Source organism: Rhynchophorus ferrugineus, unplaced genomic scaffold (assembly GCF_030347505.1).
Source record: "Rhynchophorus ferrugineus isolate W39M unplaced genomic scaffold, kcgeb_rfMv2 rfM10, whole genome shotgun sequence".
NCBI classification, from domain to species: Eukaryota; Metazoa; Arthropoda; class Insecta; order Coleoptera; family Curculionidae; genus Rhynchophorus; species Rhynchophorus ferrugineus.
Genome location: NW_027472589.1, coordinates 23,593,427 through 23,614,981, shown reverse-complemented (window position 1 = coordinate 23,614,981; position 21,555 = coordinate 23,593,427). Strand labels below are relative to the sequence as shown.

The 21,555-nt window shown below is 32.2% G+C and overlaps 1 protein-coding gene across 1 annotated transcript in view; it reads right to left on the bottom strand.

Moving 5' to 3' along the window:
* Positions 1-21,555, bottom strand: part of LOC143203863 (uncharacterized) — a 137,298-nt gene that overhangs the window by 6,674 nt on the left and 109,069 nt on the right. The window contains exon 4 of the mRNA XM_076416174.1: positions 19,875-19,928. Coding sequence (XP_076272289.1) covers positions 19,875-19,928 — 54 coding nt within the window. The remainder of the gene's footprint in view (positions 1-19,874; positions 19,929-21,555) is intronic.

Sequence of the window (21,555 nt, the reverse complement as noted above, 5' to 3'; positions counted from 1 at the left end):
CAGTAGTAGTTAAAATAATATTGTAAATAAATAAATAGATATATGAGGGTATTAAGCTAAATTGTGTATATAGATGTATATGTGTAGTAGAGGGGTTAGATAAGGTTTTTGTTTATTTTTATTTAGTTATTATAACGATTATTATGGACATATTTTAGTTTAAAACGTTTTTTTTTGTGTCAAAAATCTAAGAATGATTATTTTATACTTTTTAGTGAGTTCCTTATTTATTAAAAATATTTTGTTTTTCTCTTTTTAGTGTTACATATTTACACCAAAAATTAGGCAGTTAAGTTAAGTTAGGTTATTAAATATTACAATAGATAGCTCAAGTAAAAGTACAGCCCGTATGAGGAAAAATAAGAATAGAGAAACAATGATTGAATATAAGCAACGTTTCGGGCCCTGGGGTCCGCTACCTAGTCTAGGTGATTTGACAAATGTTCCAATCAAACTAGAACAAAAAAATTGCTGCCCTGTTGGGAAAAAAATGTTAGTGCTGTAAAACTTGAGGTTTTCCCCTGATTTCCCCCCATCCCTCATAAGATCCTAAGAATCACCTCGGAAGTGCACTCTTTCGAATAAAAAGAGAATTTTGAAAATCAGCCCATAATTGACGGAGAAATCGGCGAACATACATTAATAAAATATACATTCGAACATAGAACCTCCTCCTTTATGAAATCGGTTAAAAAATGGGGACATATCTTTCATATAAAAAATTACTAGATTATAATATATTATAACATACGTAATAAATCATATGAGAATGTTTAAGAAAGACTAAAATGCCTTCATATAGGCGCAGAAAAATAAATGTAACAAAACAATTGAGAAAAAACAGAAGATAAAATGAACAAGAATTAATATAATAAACAGAGAAAGGCAGTATAAAAACTAATAAGTTAAACCTTTAAAGCAGCTGCTAAGGATATACTATTATTTCAGAGGAAACTGAAAAGTACCCATAAAGAACTTAGGATTTAAATGGTGTAAAAATAACTCACGAAAAGGTCTAATAAAACTTCCAGACATTGCTTTTATATATATATATATATATATATATATATATATTCAATGTTCTTCATGATGGAAACAGGAAGTACAAGGGTGACTATCATTGACGAATGAACCTTCTGAAATTCAGAAGTTGCCGGAGCTATCGGTTATTGTTATGAGCAATGCACCATATCATAGTACAATGATGGAGAAAATCCCAAGTGTATTGACTTGCAGCCTTTGTTTAAGGAATAGTTTGGAATCGAATACACAAATTAAGTTTTGAATAAACCATTCTGAGTGCACTATTTCAAATTGTTATTCGGTAAATATAAGTGAAAGGTTTAATTGCGTTTTACGCAATTTAATTTTTTTTAACAGACCTGAACTAAGGTATGTGTATGATCAGATTTCTTAATAATATAACCATAGAGTATTATGTCTTCCTCCCTATCACTGTATATTCAATCCAATCGAACTGATATGGGGCGTGACAAAGAATTATTAAAATAACCACACAGGTCAAGAAGGATATACAAGCAAGAACTGTCTGGATATGTGGAAAGAAATTGTCTACAATAAAACCCTCGGTTTGGATGATCGAACAAATTGAAGAAAAAAATTGACAAATGGCGGAATCGTGATCAAGTGTTAAATAGATTGGAAATTAAGAGCTTAGTGATTGACTTGACAAATGACCAAATTATACTTTCGGGATATGTGATTATGATTCAATGCTGACAATTACCAAGACACGGTGATAACAGTGGATACAACTAAAGATGAGTATATAATTAATATAGGATAGCTGTAGAAAATCGTACTATAGAGTGTGCTGGATTTATGTGTGTGTGTATGTGAAGAGAGAATTAGTACTATTTTGCAGATACGGAAAATGCATTAGGGATAATACAGAGATACAGAAAAAACTAAGGAGAAATACAATGATATTAGAATGACTTGACAAGGAAACACAGCAACGCAGGCAATAAGAACTATACAATCCTTTGATATACAATTGTTAATCAGCTAGATTAGGTTTCCAAGGCATACCACAGGTAGTTTGAAAAAGAGTTCAAGCCAAATATAATAAAACGACTCGAACCTACAAAATATTGTAGCTGCATAATAAACTATAATTTAAGTTCTTCGACAATATATGCATTTGATGTACTATAATGTTAAACTAAATTATATTTAATAACTATATTTTTGTTTCATAATTTTCAAACTTATTAATATATAGAAGACACCAAAGTATTAAAACGTATTATTGTATGTACCTACTAATATTAACGTTAGAGTAATCACGTTAAACATAAATAATTCGTTTGTTGACTTTTATATTGAACCTAATGAAATAAATAATCGTTGAAAGTTTCCATTTCAAACCATTTACTTCCGATATGTATATTTATGAATAAATTATTAACATTATCAAGGCGAGTGGTTAGATGTCAATCATCGCATCTACGTTCACCTGTAAATATTTTAAAATAATTTATGCTTTATCATTGTTGCACCGTTTTTTATTTGTTGCTTTACATCAAGAATAATGCATTGACTATTTGTAGATCATTGGATCGAAGTAACCATGAAATCACCCTTCCATCTTTTTCACAAGAAAGTTAATGCTGGTTGTTTTTGGAATTTAGTCAAATTACCTATCTTATATCTAATGTTGTCTGGAGGTGCAAGACATGGAAAGTCCCGGGTGTAACAAAGAGAACGCGTTTTTTTACGTGATCTACATTAAGAGCCACACAATCATTCCAGCGTCGCTCTAATATTTCCATACCATTTTTATAGAACGATTTTTCTCTTGCCTCAAAATAGGCCTGTCACCAGTTACTGTCCACTCAGCTGACGATTATTTTGATTCCGGAGTGAAGTGATGGATCCATGTTTCATCCGTTGTTACATATCGACGCAAATAATTGCAGTTTGTTACGTTTAAATATGGACAAACACTACTCAGAATCATCAACGCGTTTATGCTTTTAGTCAACAGTGAGCAAACCCGGCACCCACTTTGAACAGAGCTTCTTCATAGCAATATAAAAATATAGCATATACAATATAAAACCAACACGTTCTTTTGATATCTTTAGGATGTTATATAACTCACGAAACTTCACTTTTCGATCAGTCAAACGATTTTGTAGATTTTTTTGATGTCTTCTGGTGTTACCATGTCATTTGGACGTCCACTGCGTTCTGCATCATCGGTGTCTCTACGACCACGTTTGAAATTTTTTTTCGAGCGGAGTCCTTATAATACTTTTTAAGCCATTGCTTCCCTTTAACAGTATTTTTCCCATCAAGGAGCAATGTAAAATTGTTTTTGATCCATTTTTTTTGAAAATAAGGAAACAAAACCTATTTTAACAGCTTTCTATTGAAGGTTAGTACTAACTGAAAAAGCCGTGTTTCAGCCTATGTATTACATTAGATCTTTTATTAGATATAGTCTGTACAATATTTTTTATAAATATATTTGTTAATAATTTGTAGTTGAATTATTTCAAAGACACGATAAATACATTACTATGAATTTCCCAAATCATATTTTTAATTAATGCATTTATTAAAACCTGTAGTACAACTAACAATTAACTTTGATCTGACTTAACATTACAAACGGCTACAACTAATATATTTTCCACCCAATGTTGAAAAAGTGTTCAAAAAATTTAGACTAGAATCCTATACTAAACTAATCCAAATCCGATCAAGGTAGGAGTATCTCCCAACTAATCAAGAAGTTGCTTGATTTTGACTCTGGTCTGTTCTGTTTTTTTAAGATCATAAAATACATGATAAAATAACACAAGAAAACATTGTTCTTGCCTAATAGTATAGGATGTAATTGTTAGGGTTACTAAGATGTTTTCTAAGTACATACTATCCCCTGTATGAATGTTCTTAAATAAATAGTTTAAATTAATAGCAAGTCTAATTTCCATTTCTTGTTCAAAACTTAAAAGGATACTTATTACTATTACACAATGTTAATTTAAAGAAATAAAATCAAAATAAGATAAAATGAGAGTTTTGGTTACATTCATATATTTACATTTTAACAGGTCAATTGAAACGTCCCCGGCCTACCATAGTAAAACACATTTTCTTGGCAATATTAGTTTTTCTTATTCAACATAATTCCTTTCAAGAGTGATACACTGATTATAGCGAACCTCCAACTTTTCGATACCATTTTTGTAGTACGATTTGTCCTTTGCTTAAAAATAGGCCTCAGTTTCGGCGACTACCTCCTCATTCAACAAAAATTTCTTCCCAGCGAGCATTCTTTTGAGATTTGAGTGCAGGAAATTGTCGCTGGTGACCAGATATGGAGAATACGGTGGATGAGGAAGCAATTCGAAGCCCAATCCATGGATTTTGACATGGTTTAAAAACAAAAACATTTAAGAAATACACAAAATGATTTTGAATGACCGTAAATTGAAATTGAATGAAATAGCAGACTCCAAAGATATCAACTGAACGTGTACATCATATCATTCACGAATATTTGGGTATAAGAAAGCTCTGTGCAAAGTGGGTGCCGCGCGAGCTCACTTTTCACCAAAGACAACGACGAGTTGATGATTCGGAGCAGTGCTTGCAGATGATCAAGCGTAATAAACCCGAGTTTTTGCGTCGATATGTGACAATGGATGAAACATGGCTCCATAATTTTACTCCGAAGGTTATGGCGTCTGTATTTTGGGATGCGCGTGGAATAATTTTCATTGACTACCTTGAAAAAGGAGGGTTCCTCAACAGCGACTATTGCATAGTGTTATTGGACCGTTTGAAGGGCGAAATCGCCGAAAAACGGCCGCTTTTGAAGAAAAAGAAAGTGCAGCTTCACCAAGATAATGCACCGTGTGACAAGTCAGTGAAAACGATGGCTTCGAATTGCTTCCTCATCCACCATATTTTCAGATCTGCCCCCCAGCGACTATTTCCTGTTCTCAAATCTCAAAAGAATGCTCACTGGGAAGAAATTTTCTTCGAATGAAAAGGTGATCGCCGACACTGAGGCCTACTTTGAGGGAAAGGACAAATCGTACTACAGAAATGGTATTTCCAAGGTTCCAAGGAGATATCGCGCTAAATTCATTTGTTGGAGACGTATTATGGGGCATCTATGATGGCTTGCAATACTTTATTCTGAAACCTCTGAAGGATACCTAAGTTAGATTTGCTAGTAATACCCCACAGTTCAATAACATAGGTCCAAATGGGCCTAAGTATTGACGTATATAGCAAAACCTTGTCATCTAAGGATAATTTAGATTTACGTCCTATTATCCAATAGATTTGGTTTAGTTTAAGCCTAAACTATTTGCGTTTTGTCACTATATGTTTTTTTCCATGTTAAAGGTCGATCAAAATGCATTCCCAGATATTTAACATTGTCTGCTTGCAGGGGTTCATAATTATTAATTTTTTACTGTGGGACAGGTCCTTCTACAAAGGGTGCTCTTATCGCCATCTTTTAAAACACAATTCGACTTTCTTTAGATGAAATTAGAGTTTTATCGTGGCTAATAATAAACGTAAATGGTATTAATTTATTTATAAAATTGAATCGTTAAAATTAATCAAATTCGACAAAACAGTATCTAAAAAACATAACCATTTTGGCATCTAAGTTATCGCTAATTTTATTGTTATTACATACCGGCATGAAGACTTTATTTGGTTATTCATATCAAGCAATAATAACACTATTCAAGGTCGAGTCAAATGAATAAACTGATAATGTGAAACATGTATTGAATTTATCTAATTAATCAATTTAATGATCTAATATCTAATAAATATTCTAGTCGTTATTTTACAACGATAAAATTGATTTCCCCTTTTTAATTATATAAATTGTCAATTTGCAATCAGTATAATCAAGGATATACAGTGTGTTTTTTAGGCCTAGAAGAGACTCACTTTTTATTTCAAATTACTAACTGAAGACCAGTGTTCCTAAATATAAGGTTGGAAGAGTTTGGCTGAAGTAATATAAAATATACGAAATAACTATTGCTAGTGGTGCTGGATTCCTGCAATAAATGGATTAGTTTTCAACAAATATTAATAAAACTTAATAAACTCTAATTAACAAATTAGAGTTTATTCACCTAGTAACAATTTTTAAAGCAATCAAATAACCAAAGTTAGGCGACATAAAACAAATAAACGGGCTCTTAATGATTTCAATACATCGATAATGGGTCTTAGAAGCAAAACAGTAATGTATGTTTCTTGATTGAAGTCTCATTATTGTCATTGTTCTACAACATGGCAAGAGTCCCACTACCATTTTGCCAATAACTTTGCTCAATGAAAAGTTAGGTAAGTTTGGTTTTCATAAAAAGTTTATTTGGTCTTTATAGTTTATTTTTAGTTATGATTGAAAAATTATATCGGCTCAATGGTGACCGCGATTCGCTATGCAACTTTCGGGTCTTTTTAAAGCATTTTTCATGACATCCTGCAACATCTGAGGCTGAATTTCTTCAGTTTTAAGTGACGAATATTGTCTTAAAGATGCGGAATCGTTTGAGGTTTACTCACATAAATTTTGATTTTAAAAAACCCCGTAAGAAAAAGTCTGGTGCTGTTATATCCGGAAATATGGCTGGCCATGCTAAATCGCCGCTTGGCGAAATTAGCCTTCTTGGACGTCATCCAATAATTGAATTGTTGAACGAGCTGTGTGTGATGTGGCCCCATCTTGCTGAAACCACATGTCCTCTAGTCCTTGCTATTCCATTTCATGCACGAGAAAATTTCGAATCATGTCTTGGTTTTTACTGCAACACCTTGGTCATTTTCAATGATGTTTCATACCAATGATGTTTCCAGCATGAATACCAATAATGCTTCATGAATTAATTGAGAATTCTGTGTTCCCAAAACCGACTGTTTTGTTAATTGACGTGGCCACTAAGAAAAAATGGGTTTCATCACTCATTATCAATTTAGACGAAAAATCATCAATTTCACCAGACAGTCCTAGTATTGCATTACTATACTCAACTCGTTGATCAGGATCTCTCGGTAGCAATTTTAACAAGAACATTTTCAAATCAGTTTTTGAAAATTCGCTTTAAACTGCGTGCAGAAATGTGTAACTGGGAACCACGTCTCCGAACTGATGTTTCTGGAGACTTTGCAGTACTATCGAGCACCAGAGACACATTTTCAGCGTTACGAGACGTCCGTTGTTTTTCAGTACGAGACCTGTCTGCTGTCGTGCCGCACTGTCGAAAATTCGCACGTAAACGATAAATTGTGGTTTTGTGATGCATTAGACTATTAGGATATTTTTAACGCAATTTCCTCTGAGTGGCAATAATAGAACGATTATTTTCAATAAACATTGTCACTATTTCCGCTTGTTCTTGTGGCGTATATTTATACATAATAAAATTTGGATGTCTCCACGACACAATGGTTAAAGCAAAACTGAGCTAAACGTCACATGACCAAGATGGCGCGCCATCAATATGGTAGCGAGACCACCTGTTAATAATGTTTTCACTTTAACAAGGCATTTATGGGGAGGAAATATTTTCAATCATTTTCTACAATTTTTTCCCACCATTTTCTTAATAATTATTAATTACATCTATTTCTTACATCCTACAGACATGTTTAGTACAACTTTAATTTACAAATTTATTTATCATTACTGTTGTGTTGTACTTCCATTAGTAGACAACCAAGGCGAGTACGAGATTAATACATCAGTATGTATTTCCCAAATTAAAATAAAACTAAACTAATTAAACTGAAGTTAAGAATAACACTTATTTCATGTTTTAAAGATGCATCATGTTAGACAAAAAGCAAAACACATTAGAACCAAAATAAAACAACTATACTGGTTAGTCGGAAGATACTCTCAACTTGATCTAAAATCAAAGAGGTTGATCTATAATACAATTATAAAGCCAATTTGGACCTATGGGATGCAAATATGGGGTTGCACTAAAAATTCAAATCAATTAGTCATACAGCGCTGTCAAAACAAGGTTCTTCGATTTATTACCAATGCCTATCGCTATGTAACCAATGAAGAACTGCACGATGACCTGGAAATCAAATGGATTTGCGAAATTGTCCAAGATTTCGCCTTGAAACACGAAAAAAGATTACTAAATCATACTAACGTGGAAGCAATACAACTGCTGGACAGCGCGCAGGATGTCAGGAGATTGAAACGAGCAAAACTATACGAACTTATATAAAGTGTATACATTTAGTGTAAACCATAGCTATAAGTTAATAATTAATAAACAATTATAATTTTATAATTGAGGAACACATACTGATGTATTTTCTCGCACTCGTCTTGCTTGTTAATTAATCCAAGTACATAGGAAAAGTAGTAATAAATTAATTGTAAATTAAGATTGTACTAAGCGTATCTAATAAAGATGTTATAAAAAAAGTTTTAAAGATAAATCTTAGACAATTTTGAAAATCCATTTCTATGCCAAGGTTATCGTGCAGTTACACGTTGGTTACGTAACAATGAACATGAAGAATAGGTAAGTTCAAATAGGTACAGTTCTTTGTTTTTAAGTAGAATCTGCTCTGCTTTTTGTTATACAGAAATATTTCCAACTTTTTTTTTAATGAAACGATTAATTTTCATAAAATTAAAAGTCTAATAAGTTGATATTCTTATCTAAATTTAATTATCGTTATGGAGTATATTAATCAATTACCATATCAGTTTAAAATTGATATTTATTATTTCCGTAATCAATCGGCTTTAATTAATATTTGAATATGCGATTAATTAATTATTATTCGAAATTAATTCAAGTACAAACATGTTATATATCAATCTAGCACTTTTACGCTTTATACGAGTCTGTCATTAATATAGATGTCAAAAATTTATTGATATCGTAATTTTTTATTGCTTTCCAACTGGATTAAAGTAGGATCAATATATCAATATCATAAATAAAACGTAAATATATGAATATATGTGTATCTGTGTTCACATACATCCAAAAAAACTCTCATTTAACCTTATTTTTATATTATTTATTTAAATTAATTGTGTAATAGTAATAAGTATCCTTTTAAGTTTTGAGCAAGAAATAGAAATTAGACTTGTTATTAATTTAAACTATTGATTCAAGAATATACATACAGGGGATAGTATATACTTAGAAAACATCTTAGTAACCCTAACAATTACTTCCTATACACTATTCGTCTGGAACCTTTATTATCCTTTCTCAGGCAAGAGCAACGTTTTTTATATTATTTTATCATATATTTTAGAACATTTAGTTAAAATCTTAAAAAAACAAAACAGATCAGACTCAAAACCAAGCAACTCTATTTGTTAGTTGGAAGATACTCCTATCTTGACTAAAGTTCTAAAAGATTGCTTTATTAGTCAATTATAAAGCTTATTCGGATTTGGATTAGTGCAAATATAGGATACTAATCTTGTAAAATTTTTAACAGTGATTCAGTAGAAAATATATTAGTTGTAGCTCTTTGTAATGTTAAGTCAGATCAAAGTTAATTGTTAGTTGTATTAGAAGTTGTAATAAATACATTAATTAAATAACAGGTCTATTGAAAAGTCACTATTAGCTACTAGAATTAAATCCATATGTTTCTTAGTTAGCCTTAACCCTCAAAAGATGCGTGTATAAATTTGACAGCTCTCGAATCATTAGTTTGTGAATTATAGCATTTTGAGTGAAGCAACTTTTGTTATTGTGAAAAAATTGGTTAAAAAGGAATTTCGCGTGTTGCTAAAATATTGCTTTTTGAAGGGAAAAAATACAGCTTGGCTTGATGCCGAGTTTCCAGACACTGCCGCAGGATATTCAACCAAACCAAAAACTCGGGTTTAATACGCTTGATCGTCTTCAATCACTGCTCCGAATCAGCAACTCGTCGTTGTTTTTGGTCAAAAGTGAGCTCACGCCCACTTTGCACAGAGCTTCCTTATACCCAAATATTCGTGAATGATATGATGTACACGTTCAGTTGATATCTTTAGAGTGTCCCCATCTATAGTGTATAATCGGCCATTTTAAAATTAACCGTTGATCGACTGAGAACAAATAATCTAGAAAATTTAGATTTAGTGATGTATTAACAAGTTTATAACAATAATAATTAAATTGTTATGTTAATTTTAGTATTCTAATATACATTTGTTTTAAAATAAGGAAGAACAAAGGTATGTACGGAATGTAAGGCTAAGTTTTATAATGTTTAAATATCCAAACAGAACGAACTCTGCTCATAGCGAGAATATTAACCGCCAAACTGGTAACTAATTATTTTGGACATCAAATAGAAGACCAAGATTTCACTCCGATATAGCTACAGATTTTAAAACGATAACAAGAAGCAAAAAAGACAATTATTCTTTTTGTTGAAATAAAAACGTTGCAAAGGGTATCAGAGAAGTAATATATAATTGTACTAGAAGTAATATTAAAGGTAATTATAACATTTATACACATTTTGTTCTAACTAACCATTCACTGATTTTAGGATAGTAGATGTATAATAGCTCAATAAAAGATAATCAGCTTAGTATTTGATTCTTTACTGGCGTTTGTCCATCAAAAATAGTATAACTGATAAAAATTAGAAATGTACTTCAATCATGATGTATTTTAGATTTAATGTTTCTTTTATAGGTGAAGTTGCTAGTAGTTCAGGTAAAGTTGATGAATGTTAAACTAGAATAATAGAAAAAATTAGATAGGATTATGCAGGATGCAAGAATAAGTAAGAGTTGACCAGAATGGAATAAACGAAATATATAACATTAATCATCAATATTACCCTAACGACCTAATGACTAGTGAAAAGAAGATAGGTAAATAATAATTTTTTTGTAAAAATAATGATGTATTGACTGGTGACTTCTTTCAGGTGAAAAGTACGATCGTCTCCAAGATGGTTTCTGTACTTAATAATATTAAATAATATTAGATAAAATCAAGTCTTGATGTTAATATAGTGTATGGACTTTGTTGAAAATTGTTTCAATACGATGTCTTTATGTAAATACGGTGCATGGACTTGGTGTAAACATATCATATCAATATAATCTCTAAATATGGTGTTTTTTTAAAGATTCGTAATAACATTTTCTAATAAAACATGACTTTTTATTTTCAAATGTTTCCCAATTTTTATTCACTTGGAACACAAAACTACAACACACTATTGTTACAACACATCATAAAAATAATCTCCTAAATACAAATACCCTAAGAATGCTAAAGTAACAGTTTGAAAATTAACTATTAGATTCATTAGACGATCTGAGTGATCTCAAAGTTTGGAAAAGTATATTGGATATTGAACGACAAAGTGCTAATAACTATCAAAATAGAATAATTATCAGAACCTATAAGAAAACTCGCAAAAGATAAGTACATAATCCATACTGTTTTACAGTATTCAGGCAAATTTGAAGTAAAATAAATATTTTATTTATATTATTTATGTGTGAATCATACTTAGATTACTTTTTCTGTATTTATTTATTGTATTTATTACAATAAAATTTGTTATACGATATATTATTTCAATTGTTTTGTACTTTTTATTCGCTTTGAATAGTTATATAAACCGAAAGAAATAATAAATCACAAAGCTTCAAATATTATGCTATCGATTTATTTCATACTTTCTATTAACTGCCTCTTATCTTCAACCTTATTTCTTTTGAAACCTTATTCCTTCCTTATTTTTTTAAATATTTTGAAATATCTGCAAAATCAGAAAATAATAGGTATCAAGTATACAAATATGACTTTTTTTAATTCTTACTTATTCTATTATATGCAAACAAATTCTGTTTCCATATTATTTAAGACAATTATCTCTGGGTTGCATTGAAATCTACAAAGTTAGCGCTACAAAATTATAATATTTACTAATAATTCATACCTTATACACTGATTTTCGCATTGTCTGGCGGTAACTTTCTGTATTAAACAATAAATAATTGTATTTCCTCAAAAAACTTTTGTAAATATAAAATTAACCTAAAAATTACTTCCTAGCCACAACCCTCGTAAACAACGTGGCTGTGAAATCTGACAAGTTAGTTTAGAATAAATGCGCATGAGCAGTTCTGGCCAATCAACACGCATGCTGGGGTCCCTTTACAGTCGTCTGTTCTGCAGCACCCAGCGCACCCACCTAAGCAGACTCCATAAACAACTCGATGAGACGGTCCAGTGGTTACATTTCTGGAGGTTGCAGGTCAACCCACAGAAAACCCAGGCCATCCTCTTCCACAAGAAGCGTTTTGCACTGAGCATTTCGCGTCTTAAAATCGAGAACGCCGAAATCCCATGGTCAGAAGAAGCCACCTATCTCGGTCTTGTCTTCGATCGCAAATTTAGGTGGAATTCCCACATTCAAAAGTCCCTCCATAAAGGTCAAGGTATTGTTAATTTGCTGTTTCCGCTTATCAACAGAGCCAGCAGGCTTCCTCTATCTATAAAATCTCTCCTGTACAAGATGCTGGTTCGATCAGTCGCTCTATACGGCTCCAGTGTCTATCTAAAATACGTCTCCCCTAGCCAGGTGGAACGTCTCCAAGTGTTTCAAAACAAAATTCTCAGGAGAATTATCAATGCCCCATGGTTCGTCAGGAACAATCAAATTCATAGAGAAACAGACGTCCCTCAAGTTCACGATTTTATATCCGAGGTTTATTCAAGATATTTCTCCAATCTTCGTCTCTCGGACAATAGATGTATTACCGAGCTGGTCGATATTTTAAGCCAATAACTCATTCGGCTCTTCGTAGCCTTATTCTATCACAGCCGACACCACCCCGTCGTGCTCTAACTCCTAATTGTCTCGACCTTCTCCGGCGAGCGATTAACCATGTACCGCAAGCTGCGTGGTGTGATAACGACGCCACGTCCTTGCCTGGCCCTTGTGCATCTTAACGGTGTTACCGGTTACGGGCACCCTCCTTACTAACAGTAAGAAGTATCAGTTAGGGTCATTGGATCAGCTGATAGGGTGGGGTTTAGTGGGTAGCCCAGAGGCAGCCTCCACATAACCAGTCCAACCCGCTTATTCTTGCGGGTCTTCCCGACCAGGTATCCGTAACAGGATTCCCCTACCCGGTTCCAGGCCAAAAAAAAGCGCATCCACCTTCTTCACAGCGCCTTCTGATTAGCACTTGTTCAGGTCGAAGCAGCATGTCTCGGCTGGCACACGATTTCAACACTGTTGTTTAATATATATTGTATATATATATATATATATATATATATCAAACAACATTTTTGATTTACAATATATATTAAACAACAGTGTTGAAATCGTGTGCCAGCCGAGACATGCTGCTTCGACCTGAACAAGTGCTAATCAGAAGGCGCTGTGGATATATATATATATATATATATATATATATATATATATATATATATATATATATATATATATATATATACTATAAAGTGATATTGTAGCACTTTTTCACAATAAATGCCTTTGAAGTAAAGAAAGAAAGATGAACATAAATACAATCACTTAATACAAGCCACGCCATCTAGTCTAACATTGTCAGTTTATAAATATGAGGAATTTTTAGGAATGAGTGTTGAGCAATATAAAACATTAATGCTATTTTCACTATCAGTTTAATTTTAGCGAAATCACATTTGTTTTATTAAGGTTTATCTGCTAATTTCCGTCACATTTATTGCAGGTCTATTAGTTTCCAGCTAATTAAACTATTTATCATATTACGTGAATAATTACAAATAGAGCGAGATATAAATTAACCGTCCTAGTCATATTCTTTTTAAAATGACTGGTTCATGCTTATAAAGCAGTTGATTTCGGAAAAATCACGGTTTTCCTTGAACTAAAAACTTTTTGAAACTCCGAGAAGAATTAGTGTCTATATATATTTACGAGTCATATCTTTTATTCTTATTTATTGCGGCCTAATTAATTAGTTCATCATTAAAATTATACTGATTAGACGTGGAAAAATCATTTCGATTGTCCTAACGGATACCATTAGAATCGCATCTTTGTAGGAATGTTCATCTTGTCGGTAGCTATATGTGGCTGTCGACGCGATTGTAGAGGCAGATTGGACTAACTAGTATTTTGTACAGAGTCGCTTTCTGGGGGATTGGGAGTTTACTTCTTTTTCTGCAGAGGAGTGGAAATAGTAGGCTGTACACGCCATTGCCTTTGCAAATAGCGTGCTGTATTTAAGCTGACCATTGGAATCTGCGGTCGAACTGTAGACCGAAATATGAAGCTATCTGGAGCCAGGGGAGAGGGACTTTATAAATTTGGAGGCGATAGGCGCGGAACTCCTTCTTGCGGTGGAACAGAATAACCTGAGTTTTGCTCGGGTTGACCTGCAGCTGGTCTTGAAGTATGTTGCGAATAGCGTCGGAACTATAAGACAGAGACGCCGTCGTGATGGTCGTGAAGGTTGTAGCAGTCGCAACATTAAAAAAGTTAATGGAATTTTTAAAAGATATCGGGGTAGGCCGACATTTTTCGATGATGTCGCTACAAAACTAAACATAAACCATGAAACAGTTTGAAACTTTTATGTAATAATATACACAAGTGTCACATGAATTGACAGTGAAACCTTTAGTGTGACAAGTTTCTTGCGGACGGTGAAAAAAAGCTTCGCAAGTGGTCGCAAAGCTAGTGAGATATAGTTAACATGTTCGCTGCCAATGAGGCGCCAGCGCGTAATGTTAAGCTTTCATTGGACTCCAATTACGCTCTAGCCTTGTATTTAGTTCAGCACCCGTACTGTCGTATTGGTATTATCTGGCGACTATAGGTGAGTCATTTATGTGCTTGCTTTCGATATTTTCCTTTTTGATTCGTATATATATATATATATATATATATATATATATATATATATATATATATATATATATATATATATATTACAGAATTGCATATGCAGGGAAAAATATCGATATGTCAGGGCCCTCTCGTCCCAAAAGTGGAAAAATAGATGAAACGTGCCAAACTTTACAATAAATATTTAGGCAATCGTATTCCAATTTACGACTTTCGTTTGTCTATCATAAAAAGGTTACTAAAGGTTCCGTTCAAACCTATTTCCAGAGCGGTTATCAGCGAATATGTTTTGATAATACGAGAGGAGAAGAAAGCAGGAAAGGTAATGAGAAAGCAATGTAAAAATTGTTAGTGACAAAAAAAGAAAACGCATTATTTATGTATGCAGTGCATGTCCTGGATATCCTGGTTAGTGTTCAGACTGCGCAAAAATTAGTCATGAGTGACCTCTTAGGGTTTATCTGAGTAAGGTTTTTATTTATTTTGTGAGTTTTAGTAAAATTTTCTATTAGCTTATGGTCGTTCGTTTATTTCTACTGACCTCAATTTACTTGAATATATATTTTGTTTGTTTGTAGGAACACTTACTTAGTTATTTTTGTCTCGTTTTTTTGCTGAATATTTTTTCAAACCTAGTAGGCTTCTAGGATCTAGGATAAGTATTTGATACTAGATAGGCAGCGAACGTTTTGTTTTAAATTCTACACGTTTCATATATGTTATATCGCGCAACTAACAGTAATGATTATTTTTTAACAGACATGACGTTTAGTATGATGCTGGAAGCTGCAGTATTTTCGACATTAGCTGTGACGTGGATTGGCTGTTTTACTGGAAGGACTACAGAATACTGTGACACCAGTAGAGTGACATTTCTGCTCAGGTGGTAGCAAGTAGTGTACCTAATGGATAGCCTGAAAAGTCCCGGTCGCAACAAAGAAAATGTATTTTTTTTTGTTCGAAAATTGGCTGTATTTATCCAGAGTCACATAATCATTCCAGAGCCGCTCTATCACTTCAAAGTTACTTTTGTAGAATGATTTATAGTTTGCCTCAAAATACGCCTGTTACCAGTTGCTGTCCACTTAGAGGGCGAGCGCAGTAATGTCATATATTGATGCAAAAATTCGGGTTTGTTACGTCTTAAGTATGCCCAAACACTCCTCAGAATCATCAACACGTTTTTGTTTTTGGTCAACAGTGAGCAAACACGAAATCCACATTGAACAGAGCTTGCTCGTAGTTCAATGCTCATGCAATATAAAACTAACTCGTCTTTTTGATATATTTACGATGTTAGCTATCTCATGCATCTTCACTTTTCGATTTTTTAAAACGATTTGTGAATTTTTTTAATGTTTTCTGGTGTTATCGCTTCATTTGGACTTCCGTTGCGTTCTGCATCATCGATGTCTCTACGACCATGTTTGAAGTCAGCAGACCAACGTTTTATTATTGTTTCTGATGGAGCGGAGTGTTTATAACACTTTTCAAGCCATTGCTTCGCTTGAATGGTATTTTTCCCAATCAAGAAGTAGTCTAAAACTAAAACACTAAATTGTTTTTGAAAAATCTAACTGAAAAAGTGGTTAAGGCAATAAAACTAGTGCCATCTCTGTGTTAGTCAAGGAACTTTTCAGCCCATGTGTTACAATGTAATTCTTTAAGTAAGGTATTATACAATACGAAAATAGCTACATTGGATATATCTGGTAAATAATATATTTTTCCAGACACAACACCTTATCATATAGGCAAGGAAAGATTTTTTTTATAACATTTCATGTTAAATATTACGTATAAGATATATTGTATATTAAATAACTTTATTTAAGAAGTATATAAATATATGAGTCACTATAAAATATTTATAGCGCTCTAATAAATATATCTTGTAGTGTTTGTTTTAACGATAATAAAATACGTAGACTGAATATTTTTGTCGGTGAGATGCTTATCTGAAATTAATTTTGATGTTGCATATGATTTTAATGATCCGGTCTCATGTGCGCTTATTCGGTAATTAATTATGAATTAATAAATGAGTTCTGTCTATATGCAAGGATAATCTGTTACGAAATCTACTTTAATCTGAGCGTTATCTTGGAAAGGATATTTCCATATTAATAAAGAGAATGTACTGTATGTTAATGGATGTACATTATATGAATGTCATGCAATATAGTACATTTTGCTGTATGTGGGCAACACTGTTTCCGAGTAAATAGTTGTTGCAAGTGTTGTAGGTTATATTTCAGTGTGTTATTACAGCTTGTTCTCCAACGGTAAAAGCATGCGATTGGTGAAATGTTTAACCTTTGAAGAGCTACAATATCGACGATAATGACAGCAAATACAAAATATCTTAAAACATAATTGGTCAAGATGAAAAGTTGACAAGTATATATATATATATATATATATATATATATATATATATATATATATATATATATATATATAGTAACCTATTGTAGAAACATGCGCAGACAATGAATTGAATTAATCATGATGGCTACTGACCACAAATGATTAATTTGAACCATGTATATACCGAAAAATGCCCACAAAGGACCCGAAGACGGTAAGGTGATCTTACAGCAAATATTTCATGAAGCCAACACGATCAAGGAATACGAACAAGATCGTACTCCCCAGACCTTGCCCTAACCAACAATCAAATTTCCGCATCCGATGTTGATGATGATACTGATATCGACTATCGACTGTTTCAGTCGCTATTTTTGGTACGACTGATTTTAATACTTTTTACCAGTGACTGTTTTCATTCGACTGATATTTAACGTTCTGGCTCTGTCGTGTTAGCCGCAACCTTGACAAAAATGTACCCAATTTACGTTTATATATATATATATATATATATATATATATATATATATATATATATATATATATATATATAGTTTTATGACTTTTTTGGTATTACATATAAATATAATATATTGTATATTAAAATAGCAGCATTTTAGAACGATATTTTTTGATTGTTAATGTATTAGGGTAAAAAGATTAAAATTGTGAATAATAGATAGTATTGACTGTTTTTATGGCAATAATAGGAAATATTTCGATTACTCTCTCGATTTTTGTTACAATATATTTCCGTTCAATAAAATATAAAGCATTTGATTTAATTTAAAAAAGCTCTAGTAGTTATTGTGCGATCATTTATAATTATGTCATGAATTAGTTTTTTTTTCAACGATTAGGTGTATGTTTAAATTTTATTTAGTATTTATAGTAATTGTACACCTTTAGTTTTTAGGTTTTGTTTAAGTTCCATTGTATTGTCTATATTTATTATAATATATTATTTAAAAATAGCAATTAATATATTAAAATACGGTTACATTTTTGGGGTATTATTTCTTCCATACAAAAATTCCATTCATTTTTATAGATCCACAGAACATCACTACATAGTATAAAACAAAGTCGCCTTTTCTGTCCCTATATCCCTATGTGCGCTTAAATCTTTAAAACTATTTTTTATTACGCGAATTATTTACGAATCTATTTTAAGCAATACGGCATTAATCCTTATCGAATTAAGTACCTTAAATACAGTGTGCAATTAATATAGATCAATATGGTTCCTTACAGCATGTAAATTAAACAAATATTTTCGGAGATATTACAAATTTAAAATTTGCGTTTAAAAATGTGTAATGTAATAAAAATTGTATGAATTTAGATATTCCAAAGATAGCAGGAAATCTTCATAGTAAGTATAGGGGAAGAGGAATTGTTTTACTCCAAATTTAATGCGTGCAGGCCAAGGGCAGTAATGAATGAACCAAAAATACTGGATCGATTTTAATCATGTTTTCATTGAGTGACATAGGCATATATATTTTATGCCCGTGCAAAGTCGGAGCGGGCCGCTATGATTTTATATACAACGTTCATATTTTTTCTGTAGTGTATTTAATTTAGTATCAGCATTGCACCCGTGCGAAGCCGGGGCGGGTCGCTAGTTCAAATATAAAAGTAATTCTACTTCGTTTCAAATGAAAGTATTAACTACATGTTAATAGTAATCAGTAATTATTTTTGTCCTTTTCTTTTTTAAAGTTGGTACGTGATGGAATACGTACATCTTCGTCTCGCTTATTCTACCGTTGGAATATATAAACACATGTAAAATTACCTGCTCCAAGCAATTATCTCCGTCCTTTCCTCTCTCAAAATTTATACAGGACATGGTTCGTACATTTTCGCCTGACATCACGAATTGAACAAAACAGTCGAACCATACTAGTTTTTTGTGTTCACAATGCTATCTATGCAAGAAGTATCAATCAATTTTTTATTTTTTATTCAATGCGTTATTTGTATTTCAATGACATTCCAGTACACCTTTTAATTTTATCAAAAAACGATTTTATTATATAAACTGCTAATCTAATATATTTCTAATGATGTAGTAGCAGATTTGGCTGATGATTGTAAATGTTAATTTCTTCCTAATTTCAACTAAAATCATAATTTCACTATAGAATTTCTTGAGATTTCTTGGAGGAAAATTGCAACAGGCCTTTTTTGAAGCCATACTCCTTACGAGAATTCCGCAGGGACCGCAGGTGGTTATCGTGATGAAAGAAAATGCGACAGTAAAGTCGAATTAATGGTTTGGTCAGCATCGAATTCTTAATGTCGCGTGCATTAAAGTAAAAGTAAAAAACAAAATATGCTAAAGATGACTTCACGTTCAAAGTCTAATAATTTGTCTGAGAAAACGAATGAAACGTCGTGTTTCAAAGGTTAAGTATCACTAGAAATATGCGACGTCAGAGCCATCACTTGGAATTACCAGGAAAAACCAAAATGATCTTTTACTCAATCTAAAATACTCATAATAAAAAACGTTTTTAAAATCTGTGTTGTACTAAGGTGCTTCAAGTGTCTGAAGAAAATTTGGTCACCCAGGATTACATTGATTTAGACAATATACTTACACTTAGGACAACAAAATGGCAGTTAGTTGATTTGATAGCAGATGTGATATTTACCTGAAACAAAAAAACATAAGATTAAAACGTTATATTCTCTAAGTTTTTACTAAGAATATAAAAATGTACAATATGTTTTAATACTAGATGTCATTGATTTACTAAGAGAATACGCTAAACTGAATGTAATGCTGGAATATTGTGCGCGTGCCCCAAATATTTACGCTCATCCTTTCCCCACCTAGAGTGTATAATCGGCCATTTTAAAATTAACCGTTGGTCGAGTGTAAACAAACAATCGTAGAATACGTAGATTAAAAAAAATATTATTGAATTAAAATTTTATGCTGCATTAACAAGTTTATAATAATGCCGGCTTGGTGGCGCAGTGGTAAAGGCGATCGGACAGTCCTCCTACTGTTGCGATAGCCGCGGGTTCGAATCCTGCTGGGGCACGGTCGTAAATGTATGTTTGTGATTCTTTAATATTTGTGAATGTTCTAGACAAGAGTGTAAAATCCGACAAGGAAAATGATACCAGTCACGCCAGTAACCAGGCTGGGTAAGACCGGGTGTCTTTTGGGATGATTTCTGAACTTGGTCACTCGCCAGTCGGTAGGCTTAATGCTGAGGACTGTGGATCAGAGGCCACGTTAAACTCTAGGTCCAGTCCAGATATATATATATATATATATATATATATATATATATATATATATATATATATATAAAAGTTTATAATAATAACAATTAAATTGTTGTGTTATTCATAGCATATTAGCATATCTGTGTTATTGTAACATACACTGGTTTTATAACAGTCAACATATGCCAATATTTCACCCCCATATGGCTACAGACTTCAAAATGATAACAAGAAGCAAAGAAAACAATTTTTGTTGAAATAAAAACGTTGCAAAAGATATGAGAGATATAATATACAATTGTACTAGAAGTAATAGTAAAGGTAATTATAACTTTTATACACATTCTGTTGTAATTAACCATCTATTCGTTATAGGTTAGTAAATATACAATACGTCAATTAAAATATAATCAGTTCAGTACTCGATTCATTACTGGCGTTTGTCCATCGAAAATAGTACCAGTTGTGGTAAATGATAAAAATGTCTATACCTCAATCATGATATATTTTAGTAACACTTTAATGTTTCTTTTATAGGTGCTAATAGTTGTCGAGGCAAAACTGATGAAAGTTAAGTTAGAAAAATCGAAAAAATTAGATAGGATTTTGCAGATGAAAGAGTGGAGCGATCGATCTAATGACTATTACACTGAAGGTGGAGGAGTGAAACAAACAAAGATAAAAATAATATATTTTTATAAAAGAGCATCGGTAAATAAATTATTGGTTTGTAAAAATGATGATGTATTCACTGGTGACTTCTTTCAGGTGAAAAGTACGATAGTGTGCAAGATGAAGATTTTGCTTTGAGATAGATGCATTACATATACAAATATGGTTTCTGGACCTTTCTTAAATAATATTAGATAAATAATATTAAATAATATTAGATAATATCAAGGCTATATGTTAATATAGTTTATAGACTTTATCTAAAAGCGTTTCAATATGATGCCTTTATGTAAATATGGTGCGTGGACTTGATGTAAACATATCAATAATATGACAATAATAATATATATGGAATAACTATCGATTAGG